The 19,122-nt window shown below is 49.6% G+C and overlaps 1 protein-coding gene across 21 annotated transcripts in view; it reads right to left on the bottom strand.

Moving 5' to 3' along the window:
• The window catches only part of Armc9 (armadillo repeat containing 9), a 102,766-nt gene extending 85,638 nt beyond the window's left edge, over positions 1-17,128 (bottom strand). For 16 of the 21 annotated variants that reach the window (XR_015450575.1, XR_015450574.1, XR_015450576.1 and 13 more), the window contains exons 1-5: positions 17,014-17,128; positions 13,575-13,657; positions 11,104-11,229; positions 7,331-7,501; positions 5,366-5,521 (exon numbers count right to left, since the gene is read on the bottom strand). Coding sequence is in view for 15 of the 21 variants with exons in the window: in XM_087209388.1 (XP_087065514.1) it covers positions 5,366-5,521; positions 7,331-7,501; positions 11,104-11,229; positions 13,575-13,625 (504 nt within the window). In the remaining 6 variants the exon portion in view is untranslated. Of the gene's footprint in view, positions 1-428; positions 4,051-4,090; positions 4,197-5,365; positions 5,522-7,330; positions 7,502-11,103; positions 11,230-13,574; positions 13,658-17,013 lie in introns of those variants that run through there. The other 5 variants (XM_087209391.1, XM_004868049.3, XM_087209399.1 and 2 more) reach the window with 5 other exon arrangements.
• Between the last annotated feature and the right edge of the window lie 1,994 nt (positions 17,129-19,122).

Here is a 19,122-nt window from a genome sequence, read left to right as displayed (position 1 = left end):
ACTGTGAGACAGCAGACTTGTGCTATTTCTCTACCAGCTTCCCTAGGTCCTTGTTAGGGCAGAGCTGGGAAAGCACCACCACATCCATCAGCTCAGGGCTCTCTGCACTTGGCCATCTGGAAAGAACTTTAGCAGGGGGCTGTGGTGCTGGCCAACACAAATCAAGAAATCTTGAAAACAAACGGAGCTAGGTGTGGTGGCACACCCCTGGAATCCCAGCACTCTGGGAGGCTGAGGCAGGAGGATCCCAAGTTGAGCCTAGCCTGGTCACCTTAGCCAGACCCTGTCTCGAAATAAAAATTTTTTAAAAGGTATGGGGATATAGTTCAATACGAAGGCCCTGGGTTCAATCCCCAAGCACCATCAAAGAAATAAATAAACTACCACCAACAACAAAACTATTACTGGCTCCTCACAGCCATCTTTACCTGTGGCCTTCTCTCCCTCACAGAGCCCAAGGGTCCCTTCTTCTCCCTCCAGCTGCTCTGCTTAAGCCTGACTCAGGCTGTGGAACAGCCCAGGTGCTCACAAGGGTTTTGTGATGTCATCAGTTACAGAAGTCCCTGTTATTTCTGCAGCCTCTCTGCAAAAGGCCACCCACTGATACACTGAGCCTGCAGAAAAGCACTTACTGTAATCCCTCGTGTGCTCACAGGTGGGGCTTTGGGGAGGTGAGTGGATCACGGGGATGTGATTCTCATCTGTGGATTAGTCCGCTGACAAATTTATAGCCAAATGTGATGTTGGGAAGTGGACCCTGGTAGAGGACTGGTCACTGGGGGTGTGGCCACTGGGGGTGTGGCCACTGGGGGTGTGGCCTGCAAGGGTCCATCGCCCTCCTCTTCCCTTGATCCCTCATGCTTCCTGCTGCTTATCCGTGAACTCTTTCCCCTCTGCCCTGCTGCCCTGCCTTGGAGCCAGCCAGCTACGAACTGAAACCTGAACAAACTGTGAGCCGAAAGAAACCTCTCCTCCTTTAACTTGTGGGTGTTGGGTATCATGTCTCAGCAATGAGAAAGTAACTATGACACTTGACGACAAGTTTCCTTTTCTGTCAACATTGCAGGACAGACAGTCTGAAAAAGCAGTGAAAACAATGAAAAGACCTGGCTGAGAAGGCAATTTAATTTAATTTAATTTAATTTAATTAATTAATTTATTTATTTTGGTACCAGGGATCAAACTCAGGTCCTTGCGCTTGTGCAGCAGGTGGTGAAACCACTAAGCTAAATCCCCGACCCGAGAGGCCAATTTTAAAGCACACCCCTGAGTGACAGGAAGGAGCTGTGGAGGCCCAGAGTGAAGCCAAAGCAGGAATCCTAGGACCAAGGTGCATCAGAGACTCTGCCCTAAGGGAGCTGCAAGTCCTCAGGGACCTTGATCTGCGGTGCTGAAGCTGCTGGGCGGGGAAGGTGGACAACAGGAGCTGCCACAGCGGCACCACCAGGAGCCCCAGGGTGCGCCCAGGGCCAAGGGCTGCCGCTCAGGACAGGAGATAGGCAAAGAAGCCACCACAGAAGGGCCCATGGGAAACATACTTGTCCCCACCTGTGTGAAGCTTCATGGTGCACTCAGTCCCACGAAAGACAACAGCCATGAAAGACTCATACTATCTGTATGGCCCCCAAACCGCTAGAAATTCATTTAATTTCAAACAGTCCTGAGTCAAATGCAAATCTCTCCCAAGAAAACCAAAGTGGACCAGGCTTCAGAGAAATCCCTCCAGTCCTAGGGAAAAGAAACTCACTCTCAAGACTGAAAACAAAGCAAGGGAACAAATGAAAAAACAAAGGGAATCATCAAATCTGCAAAAGCTTCTGATACTGAAATGAACTGAGAACACAAAATAAATGTTTAATATGTAAAAGAAATTAGAGAACAAAGGATCAGAGAATATAAACATGACCCAGCAAATGTGAATATAGCCAGAAAGAACTTCCATTAAAAAAGTTCATAACTGGCTGAGGGTATCACAATCCTCAACTTGAAACTAAACTACGAAGCTACTGTGATAAAAACAGCATGGTACTGGCAAAGAAACTGACCCAAGAATCAGTGGACTAGATTAGAAGATGCAGAAACAACTCCAGATATACTCAGCCACCTCATCTTTGACAAAGGAGCCAACCACCATCATTGGAGGAAAGATAGCCTATTTAATAAATGGTGTTGGAAAAACTGGATTTCAACCTGCCAAAGATTAAAACTAGACCCATACCTATCACCATGCACTAAACTAAGATCGAAGTGGATTAAAGATCTAAATATTAAGACAGAAACACTAAACTTGCTGGAAGATAAGTTAGATAGAACTCTTAAAGACATTGGCATAGGAAAAGACTTTATGAATAAAACCTCAGTAGCATAGGAACTAGCACAAAGAATCAACAACTGGGATCTCATCTTATTAAAAAGCTTCTACACTGCAAGAGAAACTACCAACAGAGCTAAGAGACAATCTACAATGTGGGAAAAGTTTTTTAGCAGCTGTACCTTAGACAAAGCTCTACTATCTAGAATATATAAAGAATTGAAAAAAATCAGACCCCCCAAATTCAAAGACCCAATTCAAAAATGGGCATCTGAAATGAACAGACATTTCTCAGACAAGGAAGTAAAAGCAGCAAACAAATATATGAAAAAATGTTCAACATCACTGGTCAATTCAAGAGATGCAGATGAAAACAACACTGAAATTTCACCTCACCCCAGAAAAAATGGCTGCTATCAAGAAATCAACCAATAACAAATGCTGGCGGAGTTGTGGGGAGAAAGGAACCCTTCTCCACTGCTGGTGGGAGTGCAGACTGGTGCAACCACTGTGGAAATCAGTATGGAGATATCTCAAAAAACTAGGGCTAGAGGTCCCATTTGGCCCAGCTATTCCCCTGCTGGGTATCTTCCCCAGAGAATTAAAAGAATCATACCACAGCGATATATGTGCATCCATGTTCATAGCAGCAAAGTTTGTAATAGCTAAAGTTTGGAAACAACCCAAATGCCCATCAACTGGAGACTGGAAAAAGAAAATGTGGGGTTTTTTTTTATAAAATGGAGTATGACTCAGCCATAAAGAACGAGAAACTAGAGACATTTATAGCTAAATGGATGCATATTGAGGCCATACTCTTAAGTGAAATAAATAGGACACACGTGTGTAAATACTGAATAGTTTCTCTAGTGTGAGAAACTGAAAGTGTAAATAAGGATTAAAATGATTAAAACGAATAACTGATAATTTGAAATAGGAAGAAAAGGTCTAAAGGGGTAGGGGAAGGGGAAAGGAAAGAAGGAAAAGGAAAAATTATGAGAAAAGAAAAAAATAGAAACGAAGTCTTTGTAAATAGGGAAGGGTGCACAGGTAATGGAGAAAAAATAAGAACCAAGATACATCATGTACAGCTACAAGCACCCAATGATGAATGTAAACATATTGTATACCTAAAATGTACCAATAAAAGAATTTTTAAAAACTCATAACTGAAATTACAAATTCAATGAGAAGGTGAGAGAGATTAGACATAGCCAGCAGGTGAATGTGTGAACTCAAGACAGAGGTGAACCAAGTGCCCAGAAAGATCAAGAAGAAATGGAAAATACTAGCTGTTAAAAGAAGAGGAAGGTCAACAACGAGGACACACAACGTATTATTGAAACACACTTAAAATGTTCAGAAAGATAAATTTGGTTATGCGTACTTTTACCACAATTTTTAAAAAATGAAAAAATAATATGGCGGTATAATGAGAAGTCGGATGTACCTGTGACCAGATACCCGGACTGGGGGACAGAGGACAGGAAAGGTAACGGAGGAAGAGACACAAACTGAGCCTTTTCCAGAGTTGCCAAAAGGAACAAAACATCACATCTTGGAAGCCCTGTAAGCCCTGAGTGAAAACAGGACTCTCCCTGACCAGGGGAAAGGTACAGTCCCTGAGGCCGAGGACAGAGACAGGTGCCCAAGGCTGCTGGCTTCCTGAGGGCCGCCGGGAGCAAGGACGTGATCTGTGTCAGTCGGGGTTAGAAGGCCTTAGTGTGACCCAAAATATTGCATTTTATGGCACAAGAAAAGTCTGTTAAGGCAAATTACCTGAATGTCTTTTGGTACCAGGGATTGAGCCCAAGGCCTTCACACTCCTTTTTATTTTGTTGTTGTTTTTTTGAGATGAGTCCTCATGAAGTCACTAAATTGCCCGGGCTGGGCTCCAACTTGCCATCCTCCTGCCTCAGCCTCCCAGAGTGCTGGGATCACAGGTGTGCGCCACCACATCCGGCTCGAACACTCTTTTCAAACAAATGGAAGAGAGGTGGCCAGGAGTGGGGACCAGGGTGGCAGAAAGGGCAACAGAGGCAGTTCTTGAGGGTAATTAAAGCAAAAACTGTATCCCACTCGTGCTGTCTTGGTTACGTGAATTAACCCATGTGGTAAAATTCACAGAACTGTACATCCCGAAAGTTCATCATATTGTATCATGTTTAAAACTGTTTTTTAAATTGCCAATCAGAATACTTGCTTTCTATTGAAGTGGATTGTTTTTGTTTTGTTTTGTTGTAGCACTGGCCATGGAGCTCAGGGCCTCTCTCATGCTAGGCAAGCACTTTACCCCTGAGCTCCATCCCCAGCCCTTTGTATTTTGCACTTTTATTTTGAGACAGAGTCTCACTAAGTTGCCCAGGCTGGCCTTGAACTTATGGTTTCATCTCCGCTTCCCAAGCAGCTGGGGTTACAGGGCTGTGCACCGAGCCCGGCTTGTAAATCTATGCCAACACGGGTGTTGGTACTCAGAAAAGCTCCTCGTGTGTGTTTAGAAAGGGAATCCCACAGCACAGTGCCTTTTGCATCTGACTTACAATTCGTTCACTTGTGGCTCAGTTTATTCACTCTCAGAGGTGTACGTACACTGCTCCGTTCATGCCAGTGACATTTATTTATGCACTTCTTAGTGATATATACCTGGGTTGCTTGCAGCCTTTCCATCGCAGTGTTGCTGTGTGAATATTCTGTCTCTGGCGGGTTTACATGAACAAGAACGCATATCCCAGCTAGTACAGGACGGCCAGAAAAAGTAACCCAACACTACTTGACCATCTAACAGGAGACAGACTAAATAAATTAGGGCTACAGTCAAAATAATAATGAGGCTGGGCAGGGCGGAGCACATGGGTAATCTTAGCCCTCAGGAGGCTGAGGCAGGAGGATCACCATGAGTTCCAGGCCAGCCAGGGCTCCATAGTGAGTTCAAGGCCAGCCTGAACTATAGTGAGATCCTGTCTCAAAAGTAAACAACAACAATGACAATAGGTTTCAGGGCTCTGAAGCAGCAGCCAGACCCCATGATGTCCCCTATGCACAGCTGTCACCTACCTGGAAGAGCTCCTTAAAGGAGGGGTGTGCCCGGGGGTCGGGCACGAAGGGGAGGGCGTAGAAGGGCAGGAACTCGGTGGTCTGGCTCAGTGCTGTCCCTCTGGTCTCCAGGAAGGATCTGAAGTACGAAATCCTCTCGTCCAGCTCCCGCTTGTCCTGCAGGAAGAAGACTCGGGTCTGAGGGCCCTGGGTCCTTGCAGGGTCCTGGGTGCCAGCCCTGATGATGGCATCGGCCCCCAGTGGCCTGGTGGGCACAATGCTGCCACCTCAGAGTCGCCCAGTAAGATGTCCCGAGGGTGTCGAACTCCCACTTCCTCGTGTCCTTGAAACGTCACTGACGGGACAGCTCCTGTCTCCCGACCTCCACGTGGCCCACTCACCCAGACCCGGCCACGGCAACATCTGTGCTCCAGGACCCTCACAGGGCTGCCAGGGGGCCGACGCATCCCTGTCCCTGCCGCTTTTCTCCCTGAAGCTGAGGACACAGCTTGCTCCGCTTCTCTTCCCTGCTCTCTTGGGCTGTGGTGGGATGAGGAGGAGCTGGAGGTGCCGCTTTCCTCCCCGACAGCCCAGTTCTGGTGTGAACAGGTAAATTTGGGGGGTTTTCGAGATAGGGTCTCACTGTGTAGCCCAGGCTGGCCTCAAACTCACAGCGGTCCTCCTGCCTCAGCCTCCCAGGAACAAATGACTTTTGCAGTTTCTCACAGAACTACTCCCATGCACCCTGACCTGCTCTCCTCAGGAGATCTCCATAGACCTAGGCCATGAGGACCTCTCCTGGTTGCTGGATTTAAAAAACCGAAAATTGGGCCGGGGATTTAGCTCAGTGGTTCTGCAGCCTGCCTCGCAAGTGGAAGGATCTGAGTTCGATCCCCCGGTACCAAAAAAATAAAAAAATAAAAAACAGATAATGGGCCCGGGAAGCCCAGTGGCACCGCGCCTGCACAAGGTCCTGAGTTTGATCCCTGGTACTAAAAAATTTTAAAATATAAACAAACAAACAAACAAATAAATAAATAAATACACAATGCTGACCGATTTTTATCTTACATAGAAACAGAGAAATTAAAAAACAAAAACAAAAAATGGTCAAGTGTGTTGATGCAAGCCTGCAATCCCAGCTACTCAGAAGCCTGATGCAGGAGGATCTCCAAGTTCAAGGCCAGCTTGGACAACTTAATGAGACACTTTTGGAAAAATAATTTTTGGGGGGGGGGTACCGAGAATCGAACTCGGGACCTTGCGCTTGCGAGGCAGGCACCAGAACCACTGAGCTCAATCCCCAGTGGAAAAATAATTTTTCAGCGCTGGTTATATAGTTTGGTGGTAGAGTGCTTGCCAAGCACGTGTGAAGCCCTGGGTTTAATCCCCTGCATTACAAAATAAATAAAGAAAACTTCCTGTGACTTCCCCAGGAGATAAAATATCTTGAGGACCAGCCTTCTAAGAATGGCTACTGCCAGGTACTGCGATGCTGCTTCTCTGGCCGCTGTCGCCTCCTCTGGGGGCCCCACACTCTGATCCATGCCCAGAGGTCCTGGGGCAGCACCTCCTCGCTCCTGGAGCCTGACGCCCCAGCCCTCTCCCTATTCCGTCTCCAGCCCCAGCCACTGGTCACCGACTCTACAAGATACTATTTCTCCACTGATGCTAAGTGCAGGTTCTGACACGGGCCAGAGCGGATGTTCTTAGACATGTGTCTGTACAGCGAAGTTACCGAGCAAACTTCATTTTCATGGGTTTTCAAAGATTTGAGGTATTTAGGAAAATAATGTAGCTTTGATCACATAAGTTATGAAACCTCCATATACATTAGAAAATAAGATGGGCGTGGCGATGCACGCCTGTGATCCCTGCACTTGGGAGGCTGAGGCAGGAGGGTTGCCATGAGTTGGAGGCCAGCGTGGGCTACATAGTGAGTTCCATCTCAAAGCGACAGAGAGGCGGCTGACCCACCCGACGTACCGGCCGGCCGGCGCCGCGCTTGAGCGGGTGGATGGCGAAGTGGATGTGCAGGTAGAACTCCAGCTTCTGTACCAGGGCGTCCTCGTCCCTGACGGCGCCGGGGACGTGCTCCTCCCACAGGCGGAAGAACACCTTCTGGTCCCCGCCCTCGAAGGCGGCCAGGAGCTCCTGCTGCGGGACACAGGCGCGAACCAGTGGGAAGGAGGCCGCTTCTCCCCGCACCCTAAACCCCTACCCCGGGAACGGGGCTCGGGGCCTGCGGTCCGTGGCTGGGCCTGCTGCCCACACTCCGGTTCCCGGCCCTTCCCGGAGGCCCCGAGCCCTCCGAGGGGGCCACGGAGCAGGGGTCACAGCGCGGTGACAGGAACAGGCCACCTCCTCAGCCTGCTTGGGACGCCCGCGACAGGAGGGGCTGGGACGACAGGACAGTGACGCGAGGCCACGCGCGCGCAGCTATGGGTGCGGGAGAAGGCAGCACCGAGGAGTCGGACGCGAACCGCGCCTTCCTCTCTGCAGCAGATGCCGAGGGCCGTACCCCGACTCTGCACTGCGCTGCAGACGCTGAGAGCCGCGCCTAGCACCGTTATTTGGCCGCTGTTTGCTGTATTTTATTTTTTTAGTATCGGGAATCGAACTCAGGACCTTGTGATTGCCAGGCAGGCTCCGCTGCTGAGCTACATCCCCGGCCCTTGTTTGCTACATTTTAAAAAATGACCTCACAGGTAATCTTTCTGCATGACTGTTACCTGTTAGGTTATAGGTTATAACCCTGCACCACCTGGTTACGCTGAAGGTGAAGGCACTGATGCGGAAGGGCATCTCAGGTGCCTGACAAGGTCACCGTGGGTCACATGCTCCCAGACAACTGTCCCTGCTGCCCCCTTGCCCCGGGAGACTCGGAGGAGCCTGGTGACAGGGACAGTGGGTGAAGGGGACCCCCGCCCTGGCTCTGCCCCAAGCCCCCCACAGCCCCCGAGAGCCACTGGGGGACAGTGGGGACCACGTGCTCCCTGATCCACGAGCAGCGTGGAGCAGAGCCGGTGGCCTTTGTCTATGCTCTGTTTGTAGTCCTGGGGCCATGAGCCGCTGTGTGTCATCATCACACCCATCGTCTGCACCAGCTCGCCATTTATACTCTGAGCGTGGAAATGGTCCCTGGGTTGAGATCACCCTCACATGAAGCCAGCTGCTGTCACCGCGTGATCACGGCATAAGCATCCTCAGTACACCACGTCAGAGCCACAGTCACTAAGGCCACTGGCCACACACACTTCAGCCTGTGCCTGGCAATGGTGTTCACTAGAGACCACTGGCATGGAGCATGTCCTGCTGAAATACTCGCAAAAAACTGGGAGGTGAGGGTGTTTGAGACAGGGGTCTCGCTATGTAGTCCAGGCTGGCCTCGAACTTGAGGTGATCCTCCCGCCTCAGCCTCCGGAGTGCTGGGATCTCAGGTGTGCGGCACCACACCTAGCTGAAACACTGTGCTTTGTCTGGGAAATCTGTCGTGGTGGGTACAATTCCTGACTGGAGGCGCAGAAAGGATACAACTGTGACCACCAGAAAGTGTCACAATCTTCACATTAAAGAAAAATGGACCCCAAAACATCAGAGAAGTGCACATCAGAACCACAGGGTACCACACTTCAAATCCTTTGGGATGTTACTGTCCAAAACGAAACAGACAATAACAAGATGGGTAAAGACATAGATGAAGTAGGAACCCTCCCGCACCACTGGGCCGGGGTGGGGGGGGGCGGGCTAAATGGTACAACCACTCTGTAAAACAGTCTGGCAATTCCTCATCAAATTAAAGATGTGACTGCCTGCCAGGCATGGTGGTGCATGTCTGTAATGCCTGCACTCAGGAGGCTGAAGCAGGAGGGTTACCCTACCATGAGTTCAAGGCCAAGCTGGGCTACATAGTGAGTTCAAGGCCAGCCTCAACTACATAGCAAGACCCTGTCTCAAAACAGACTCCTCCACAATGGAAGTACCGCACAACCACTTCTGGGTATGCCTGGGAAAACTGAAGGGGTCTTGAAGAGATACTCAGACACCTATAAGGTGTGGTCAAAAAACAGATGAACTGGGATGTTGAGGTTTGTTTTGTCTTTCACAGTAAGAGACACACTGCCACTACTCGCCCCTTGCTTCAGACACACTTATCCCATTGTTCCTGCCACTTCCTGAAGCAGTTCAGGAAGTCTTCTTTCATGAGTGTCTTTACTTGTGCTGCTGTGGCTGCCTTCATGTCCTGACTTGATTCAAAACGTTGACCTTTCCTGATCATTTTGATTTTGGGGAAGAGCCAGTCACACGGTGCCAAATCCGGTGCATGAGGTAGATGAAGACGCACCGTTGTGTTTTTATTTGACAGAAATCGCCATAAACATTTGATCAATGAAAGATGATTTAAAAATGCAAAACTTTATTGTAGTAAAAGTCATACTGCCTTTAGTTTCCCTCAAAATACTCCCCGTTATTACAAACCCACTTATCCCATTGTTCTTACCATTGTGTCTTTTACTGTAATAAGTCATTTTTAAAAATTTAGCTCAGGGGATTTAGCTCAGTGGTTCTGCGGCCTGCCTCACAAGTGCAAGGATCCAAGTTCGATCCCTGGTACCAAAAAAAAAAAAAAAAAATTTAAACGTTCATTGTGTTTTGCAATCCCTCCTGTAGTTTATCACAGCATTATCTCCAATAGCCAGGAGGCGGAGCAGCCCCGGTGCCCCCCAGGGGAGGTCAGTGGGCATCCACAGCAAGAAATTATTAAAGCATGAAAAATGGGCCGGGGATTTAGCTCAGTGGTTTCGCCCCCTGCTGCGCAAGCGCAAGGACCTGAGTTCAATCCCCAGTACCCCCCCAAAAAAACCGTGAAAAAGCTCATGAGTCTTGTTCTATACTACAACACCAATGAACCTTGAGGACATTATATGGAGTATAATAAGCAAGTCACAGAGTCACAAGAGCCTGACTTATAGAGTGCCCGGCGTGGCGGCCCATGCCTGTAATCCCAGCCACTACGGAGGCTGAGGCAGGAGGATCAAAGTTTGAGTCCAGTCAGGGCAAAACAGTGAGACTTTGTCTTAGAAAACAACAACAAAAGGCCTCACACCATGGCCAAGTAGTAGAGCACCTGCCTCACAGGGGCGTGTGTGGGCCTCTGGCTTCAAATGCTCTCACAGAAAGTGAGAGAAAGGCAGGCTCAGGACTGGGGGAGCGAGAGAGGGGAGCTGTCCAACAGACACAGCTTTCAGTGTGCAAGGTGAGTGAGTTCTGGAGCTCTGTCTCACAATGTGAATAGTCTTTCTTTTTTATTTTTATTTTTCGGGCTACATCCCTATCCCCCCCTCCTTTCTTTAAAAAAAATTTGAGACAGAATCTCATTATGTCCCTACAGGCTGGACTTGCGTTTGCAATCCTCCTGCCTTAGCCTCCCAGAGTGCTGGGATTCCAGGCCTGTTCACCACGCCCAGTTTACCATCAGTCACCATTTTTAATTGTGCGGCTCAGTGGTATCAGCACTACTGATACTGACACTGCTAACTGGGCACAGTGCCGGGCAGGGACTCCGTTCCAGGCAGCGGGGCCCCCACGCCTGGCCCTGGGGAGCAGGGGCTGAGGGGAGATGGCCGTGACCCAGATTGCAGAGGGCGCCCTGAACTCACCAGCGACACCTGCCGGTCTAAAGTGACCCGCGGGGACCCGAGACTTGCGGCTTCCGGCGGGGCTACCTCTCATCCACAGACAAAACTCGGAAACCTTACCTGGACAGCTGGCGATCTGGGGTCCCTTAAACAGCCACCTGCTGTCTTACTGAACGGTTTTCCTTTTATTTTGCATTCTTTTGAAAATGTTTTCAAGGTGTCCTCAAATTCCGCAAAATCTAAATACTGTAAAAGAAGACATAAACAACAGGAGAAACAAACAGTCCAATTAATAAGTGTGCAAAGGCCCTGAACGGACATTTCTCCAAATAAGACTCACAAAAGGGCTCAACACTGGGCAGTGTGGTGCACACCTGCAACCCCAACACTCAGGAGGCTGAGGCAGGAGGGTTGCCTCAAGTTCAAGGCCAGTCTAGGCTACATAGTGAGTTTTATAACAGGACTCTGTGTCCAAAATATATAAATAAGTAAATAATAAACAAAATAAAGTGCTCAGTATCACTAATTTTCAGAGAACTGTAAATCAAAACCACAACGAAGTATCATTGCCTGTTATCTCAAAGATTAGAGGTAACAATTGTTGGCAGGAAGTAGAGAAAGGAGACCCCTTGTACACTACAGGTGGGAATGTAGATTGGCACAGCCAATATGGAAAACTATTTTGGGGGGGCCTCAAGAAATTAAAAATGGAACTAGCCATGATCCAGCAGTCCCACTGCTGGGTACCAATAGAAATGAATGAAAATCAGTATTTCAGAGCGATATCTGCAGTCCTATGCTAGTGCAGCCTCATTCACAACAGCCACTCCAATGGACAAATGAAGAAAGAAAATGTGCAGCTGGGCATGGTGACGCACAGCTGCAATCCAAGCACTCTGGAAAACTGAGGCAGGAAGACTGCAAGTTTGAACCCAGCCTGGGCAACTTAGCAAGATACTGTCACAAAACACAAAATTTTAAAAAGGGTGGGGATGTAGCTCAATGTGAAGGCTGTGGGTTCAATCCTCAGCACTACAAGTGATAATAATAATACTGATAACAATAATGTGGTATGTACATATAACGGAGTATTACCCCGCCTTAGGAGATTCTGCCATCTGTCGCAACATGGTTGAACTGGAGGACAAATGCTAAGTTAAATAAGCCAGATGCAGAAAGGCAAATACTGCATGATTTTACTTTTGTTTTTCTGTTTTGAGACAGGGTTTTGCTATGTAGCACAGGCTGGCCTCAAATTTGTAGCAATCCTCCTGCCTCAGCCTCCCGAGTACAGGGATTTGTATGCTCTCACTCATATAAAAATGCAAACAGTCAAACTCACAAAAGTTGAGACAGAACGGTGGTTGCCGGGGTTGGGAAAATGGGCAGATACTGGCGAAAGGCACAAAGTTTCACTCCTGCAAGATGAATACTGCCTGCAATGTGGGACTGAACATGTAACATGTAACAGAACTGAACCATGTATCCAACACGTGCTAAGAGAGTAGACCTTGAGGTTGCCACTGGAAAAAGCGACAGGTAAATGTGTGTATATAAGGCCACAGGTGTATGGATTAGCCTGATGGTGCTGGTCATTTCACAGTGTGTAGCAAAACCTAAGCTCTGGACCTCAAATATGTACATTTTTGTCAGTTATACCTCAACAAGGCTTTAAAAAGGAACATCATGATCCCAGCCAGAGGAGGCTGAGGCAGGAGGATCACAGATTCGAGTCCCACCAAGACAACTTAGTGAGATTTTGTCTCAAAATAAAAAAATAGAAGGGCTGAGCCAGGGATTTAGGTCAGTGGCACTGTGCCTGCCTCTCAAGCACAAGGTCCTGAGTTTGATCCCCAGGATGGGAAAAAAATAAAATAAAAGGGCTGGGATGTGGCTCAGTGGTAGGGCACCCCTGGGTTCAGTCCCCAGTACTGCAAAAAACCAAAGAAAGAAAACATAAATGTATGTGCACCCCTTTGTCCTAACATCACCATGGAACTGTTTTTGGTACAGCCAGGTGTGGTGGCGCACCCCTGTAATCCCAGCACTCGGGAGGCTGAGGCAGGAGGATCACTGCAAGTTTGAGGCCAGCCTGGGCTACACAGTGAGTTCGAGAACAGCCTGAAGTATGTGGCAAGATCCTGTCTCAAAAAAACAAAGCAATAACCAACAAAAAGCCAAGAAAGACAGCATCATAAAAATGTTCAAGAAAAAAACAGTTGTTCTAGAAGGAGGATGCAAGTGGCCTATCATTGCTAACAGAAAAGAAAACACTGTGTGCCACAGTCTGAGCAGGCCAGGCTGATGGCTTTAGCTTAGTACTGTACACCCCTAAGAATCTGTCACTTGAAATGGAATTAGAAACAGTGTCTGTGACAAAGAACAGGACACAGGAAGTTGCGCAAATATGGGCAGTGTCACTAGCGAGTGTCAGGCAGAGCACCCGTGGTCACCTCCGTCTGGAACACGTGTTACACTATTGAGGCAAAATTCAACGCATGGAAAATGACAGAATGGAAAAGAAAGAGGTCGGTGTAACGGAAAGGAATACTGCAAGGCCCGCAGGTGCCCTGCGCTGGCCCTGGACCCACCTCTTTTACCAGTCCCAGCAACTCCGACTCGTGAGCCAGGACGTCGCCCATGGTGACGCCACCCGGAGTCCCACAGCGACTCCCTGTAAGGAGAACAGAGATGTCACCCCCTAAGCCATCCCACAGGGCAGGGGACGGGGACTCTGATGGCACAAGGGGACCCCTACAACAGGCCGGCCGTACCCAGGGGACAAGGGAGACGGGCGCCACGTCACGAGAGAGGCAGAGAGCCACAGGCCACGTGGGCTTTGAGGTGGAGGCAGGAGGCTCCCAGAGAGGCGGGAAACCAGGGAGGAACCATCCTGCAACACCTGGGGCCCAGCCCAGCCAGACCCACTGCTGACATCTGAGCCGCAGGTAAATGCGCATGGAGTGGAGGCGCCAAGCCCGTGTGAGTTCAGCACGGAGGCCTGGGACATGGCGCCTTTCCGCCCCTCCCGCACCTGTGCCTGTGGCTGCCTCCCAGACCCAACCTGAGGACAGGATGGCCCTGGGCTCTCTGCCGGTGGATGACCCCAATTGGGAGGCTGTTTCACCTGGAAGATAAAATGGAGGACTCACAGAGCGCCTGCAGTGCTAAGAAAGTGTGAGTCCAGCCAAGTGTGGCAGTGCACACCTGTAATCCCAGCACTCAGGAGGCTGAGGCAGGAGGATCATGGTGAGTGAGGCCAGCCTGGGCGACACAGTGAGTTCAAAGCCAGCCTAAACTACATAGTGAGACACTGCCTCAAAAAATAAAAATAACAGTGACAAAAAGCATGACTCTGCAACTCTATTTTATCCGTACACAGATCAGGAAGATTAAATTTCCTAAGTGTTGTGGTTTGGGTCTTGGGTCAGTCAAAGCCCAAATCCCAAGTATAGGTGGAGCCTCTGGGGGTGGCAAGAAGGTGGATCACTGAGGGGATCCCTGAGGGGGTGGTGGGACCCTGGTCTGTCTCCTCTGCAACAACACAGCCCACTGACCCTGACGAACCCTGACGCCATGAGCCAGGACAGCTCTCTCCTCCGGGCTGCTGTGTAGCCAGGCTTCATGTCACAGTGCAGGGAGTGGCACAGCGCCATCCCCACCAGCTCTTCCTCGGCCTCACTGCCCACCCCTCTCTCCCGCTTCCATTCCGCTTCCATCCGGCATCCCAATACCAGACCTGGGCCACCTGATCCGTTCCCCTCAGCCTGGCCCCGGCCCTGTGTGGCCTCCGGGCCCTGCGTGTTCCCAACCCTGCCACTGGCTGCCTCCATCCTGTCCCCCGACATGTGGAGCTGGAGGGGAATGGCATCTGAGCAAAGACTGAGTGTGAGAGGTGGGCTCTGAAGGCACAGGCCTCGGCAGCAGGGCTCAGGGAGCTGGGTGCTGGGCGCAGCAAGCCGCTTAGGCCTTGGGTGAGGCAGCAGGAAGCCCAGGGAGAGTAGAAGGCGGGGGGCAGACATAGTCGATGTGCATCTTGCCGCAAGCCCCACAGTGTGCTGAAGACAAGAGACAGGAGCTGGGACAGGTGTTCTGACTCCAGGTATAAAAGGCAGAGGTGAACCAGGGTGATGGTGTACGCCTGTAATCCCAGCACTCCAGGAGGCTGAGGCAGGAGGATCACCATGTGGTCAAGCCTAGTCTAAACTACATAGTGAGACCTTGTCTCAAAAACAAAACAAACAACAAAAGCTCACAACCACAGAGGTGGAAGGCAGAGGAGAGTGGAAGAAACGATGCCCATGAGTAAGGAGGAGGAAGATGCTGCAGTGACCAGGATGTTGAAATCTCCAAAAGGAAAGGAGGAGGTGGAGAGGGACAGGTGGAGATTTGTCCCGAGGTGCTGCCTCAAGGATAGGTGGCAAATGGTTGTGCCAACAGCATGAACTTCAAAGGGGCTGGGGACCCTGTCGCCCCCATACCCCTGAGTCAGCCCTGTATACAGTGAACCCGGGCCCTTCCCTCAAAACCTGCTTCTTCCTGATTCCGCGTCCTGAGCAAACTCAACTCCATTCTAACCCGGGCTAGACTTGACCTTCAGGAGTCTCCCGTGAAACCCTCCCCACACCCTGGGCAAGGCAATTCCTTCTCCTTGAGGGCATCTCTGCACCCTACCTCTACTTTTATGGTTGTAATTAGTACGGTGTTTCAAAGGCTGAGGGCAGTATTTAAATTTCGTCTAAAGGCTGAGATCTGTATATAGCTTTTGTACCCACAGCACCTAGCAGAGTACTTAGTAAGACATCGGACAAATAAATGAATGCAGAACAAGGGGATGGCATTTTGGAAGGCCCGGAAATAAGAACACTTTGTTGTTTTTGAGAATTTAAACTCCTTCCAGCCACAGGGCCTTTGCACACATGATTCTCTTCGCCTGGAAAGCTTTCTCCGTCTTCTTCCCTGGCCAACCCCTGTGTTTAATAAATGTCCCTTCCTTAAGAGAAGTCATCTGTGACTAGAGATCCACTAAGTAAATGTGAGCTGCCGGTGGGTGTTTTAGTATGCTGGCATTCTTAGCAATTATAGAACTTTCTCCTAAATCGTTTATCCTAACAGCTATAGTTTATGGAGGCTTACTGTATGCCAAGGCCCATGCAAAATGCCTCATATTTACTCTTCGTAGTAAACCCAAGAGGTGAATGTCATTTACATTCTCCTTTTACAGATGAAGCAATTCAGGCGCACCCACGGCTCCTAAGTGACAAAAGTGAAAATTTAAATCCATGCTGATTCTAACCATTGAACAGTATTCCCCAAATTTAGACCAACTCAGTCAGAACCAGCAGGGAAGTTTGTGCAAGTGAAAACTCCTACTCCAGCCCATTCTCACTGAGCGCCTGGCCAGGTGTCCAGATGTCCAGAAATCTGCCTTTTAAACAAGCTCCTTGCGTGACATCTCCGCAATGGAGTCTGAGAATCTGGGCTCTAACCCCTGCAGACGCGAAGCTTCTCAATTCCTGCAAGATTTAGGGCCCGGAAGCCGGTTGGATAAGGTAAAGACTCTGGGATTTGGACGGAAGACAATTCTAATAGCAAGCATCGCGTTTCTGCTTGATTATGTGAAGTTCTAGACTTAGCCTGGGTGTCTGGGGGTGCTGACTGACAAAATGAAGGCGAAACCTAAAAGCCCCTGGCCTCCTCCGCTCGCACCGCCACTTCCCCGCTGGACTTGGGGAGGGGAGTCCCCTCCAATGCTGGCCCACCGCAGCAAAGATGAGGGACAACTTGCGGAAAGCAGAGTGGCTTGTTCTTGGGATGTGCTGGTGGCCACCTCGGGCCCTTGCGGGGTAAGAGCCCTGGACTGCAGGGGAGAGGCAGGAGCATCCGCATCGGGGTTTTCCTCGAGGCAAGGGGTCAGCGGAGCCTCGGCCCTGCGCCCTCCGCCCCCCCCCCCCCCATTGCTCCTCTCGGCCCGGGACTGCGGGATCGGCGGAGGGGATGGAGGCCCAGAGCGCTGGAGGAAGCGCTTACCTGCTGCTCCGCCGCCAACACAGCACTCAGCGGGTCCGCGCTCCGTCACCCGGGCAACCGCCGCCGCCAGCCTGGCATCACGTTGGGCGGTTCGGCCAATCGCAAGGCAGGCCGGCGCGGAGCAGACTGGGAGGAAAGGTCGGCGGCCTACAAATTTCTCGGCGGCGGAAGTGAGGCTTCACCGCCGAAAGCTAGGTTGGGGGTTGACGTGTCGCTCCTTCGGTCTCCTGTCATTCGTTGGCTCATTTTCACAAACAGGCCCTGGGGGTGACCCGGAGCAGGTTCAACCCCTAGCCGCAGGGAACCCATAGTCTCACCGAGAAAAACAACCGGCCGTGAGATTACAGTGGGTTGTGTTGTTCGTGGAAAGAAAAGCAGGCGTGTCTATTCCCATTTTACCCGAGGGATCTGGGGTCACCGAGGACCAGAAGTGAAGCCCGGGATCTGCTCCACTGTGCCAACCTCCAGAACTTTTATAGATATTTTTTTTAATGTGAAATTTGGGGTTTTAAAAACAAACCAGGAAGGTTGGGGATGTAGCTCAGTAGCAGAGCGCTTGCAGAGTATGCACAAGGCCCAGGTTTCATGCCTGCACCACGAGAAATAACAAAGCAAAATAAAACTAGAGCTCGGATCTTCCTACTCTGTGCCTTTTGCGTTTGATCTGAAGTTCAGCAGTGATCTGCACCTGCTGTGGCCCAACTCTGGGCTGGTGGCTGGAGAGGTGGCTGGGCCTAGACAGAAAACCGGCTCTGTGGTGGGGGCCCCAACCCACAGGTTGGAGATAGCCAGAGCCAGAGATGAGACAGAGGCCTGGAGAAGGTGGGAGCCAGGGAAGAGGGCTACCATCTCCCCAGCCCCTGGCCGGCAGGAAGGAACCCCCATTCTAGTAACATGGCTTGAGAATAAAATTTCCTTTTTTTTTTTTTTAAGGCAGGGTCTCAATTTGCAGTCTAGGCTGGCCTTGAACTCATGGCAGTCTCTTGCCTCAGCCTCCCAAGTACTGGGATCACAGGCGTGCACCACCACACCCAACTGAGAATAAAATTTCCTAGCCATAAGAATAGCGTGTATTAAAAGCACAACTGTGGGGCTGGGGATTTAGCTCAGTGGTTCCGTTGCTTGCCTCGAGAGCATAAGGACCCGAGTTCAATCCCTGGTACCCAAAAAAAAAAAAAAAAAGCACAACTGTGTGCCAGGCTTACCAGACAAAATACTGTACAGAATATCCAGTTAAATTTGAATTTCCAATAATTTTTCTAAGTACAGACATACCTCAGTACTTGCCATTAGAACTCCAGAACTCATGACGAATGTCAAAACCCAAGAGTACCAAATGAATTTTTCCCGTAAGAAATAATGGGAGGCTGAGGCAGGAAGGTCGCTGCAAGTTTGAGGCCACCCTAGGCTCCATAAGAAGTTCAATTATTGTTTTTGGTTTTTTTGGTACCGGGGATCAAACTCAGGACCTTGCACTGGCAAGGCAGGCGGCGGGACCACTGAGCTACATCCCTGGCCCTTCCATAAGAAGTTCAAAGCCAGCCTGAATTACATAGTGAGACCCTGTCTCAAAAAACAAAACAAAACAAAAAACAAAAATGCAATGAGTGCTAGGTTTGACAAGTTCTGAAGCCAGTGACTACTAAGGCCTGACTGTATTTCCAAATACTGCTGTATTTATTGTGCATATAGGACATTGTGTGGTTTTGTATTCTTATTTGCTAAGTTGGCAGCTTCTTGTGTGCCCAGCACTGTGCTGGGGTTTTTTTGTTTTGTTTTGTTTTTGTTTTTAAAGATAAGGAGACAGTTGGGTCGGGGATTTTAGCTTAGTGGTGCCGCCACCTGCCTCACAAGCTCAAGGTCCTGAGGTCAATCCCCCGTACCAAAAAAAAAAGATTAGAAGCCAGTCATGCTGGGTGTGGTGGTATACACCTGTAATCCCAACACTCTGGTAGGCTGAGAGAGAAGGATTGAAAATTTATTTTTTTCCTTCTATTTTTCTTTTTTTCTTGTACCTCCCTTCCTTTCTTGCTCCCTCCTCCCTTGTTCCCCTTCCCGTTTGAACATTTTCTTCCCATTTCCCAATATCTATTATACATTTTAGTCTTG

Source organism: Heterocephalus glaber, unplaced genomic scaffold (genome assembly GCF_053883595.1).
Source record: "Heterocephalus glaber isolate CG9 unplaced genomic scaffold, H.glaber_assembly_v1.0 deba00001004, whole genome shotgun sequence".
NCBI classification, from domain to species: domain Eukaryota; kingdom Metazoa; phylum Chordata; class Mammalia; order Rodentia; family Bathyergidae; genus Heterocephalus; species Heterocephalus glaber.
Note: the sequence above shows the minus strand (reverse complement) of the source record. Positions and strands in the feature narration are given on the sequence as shown.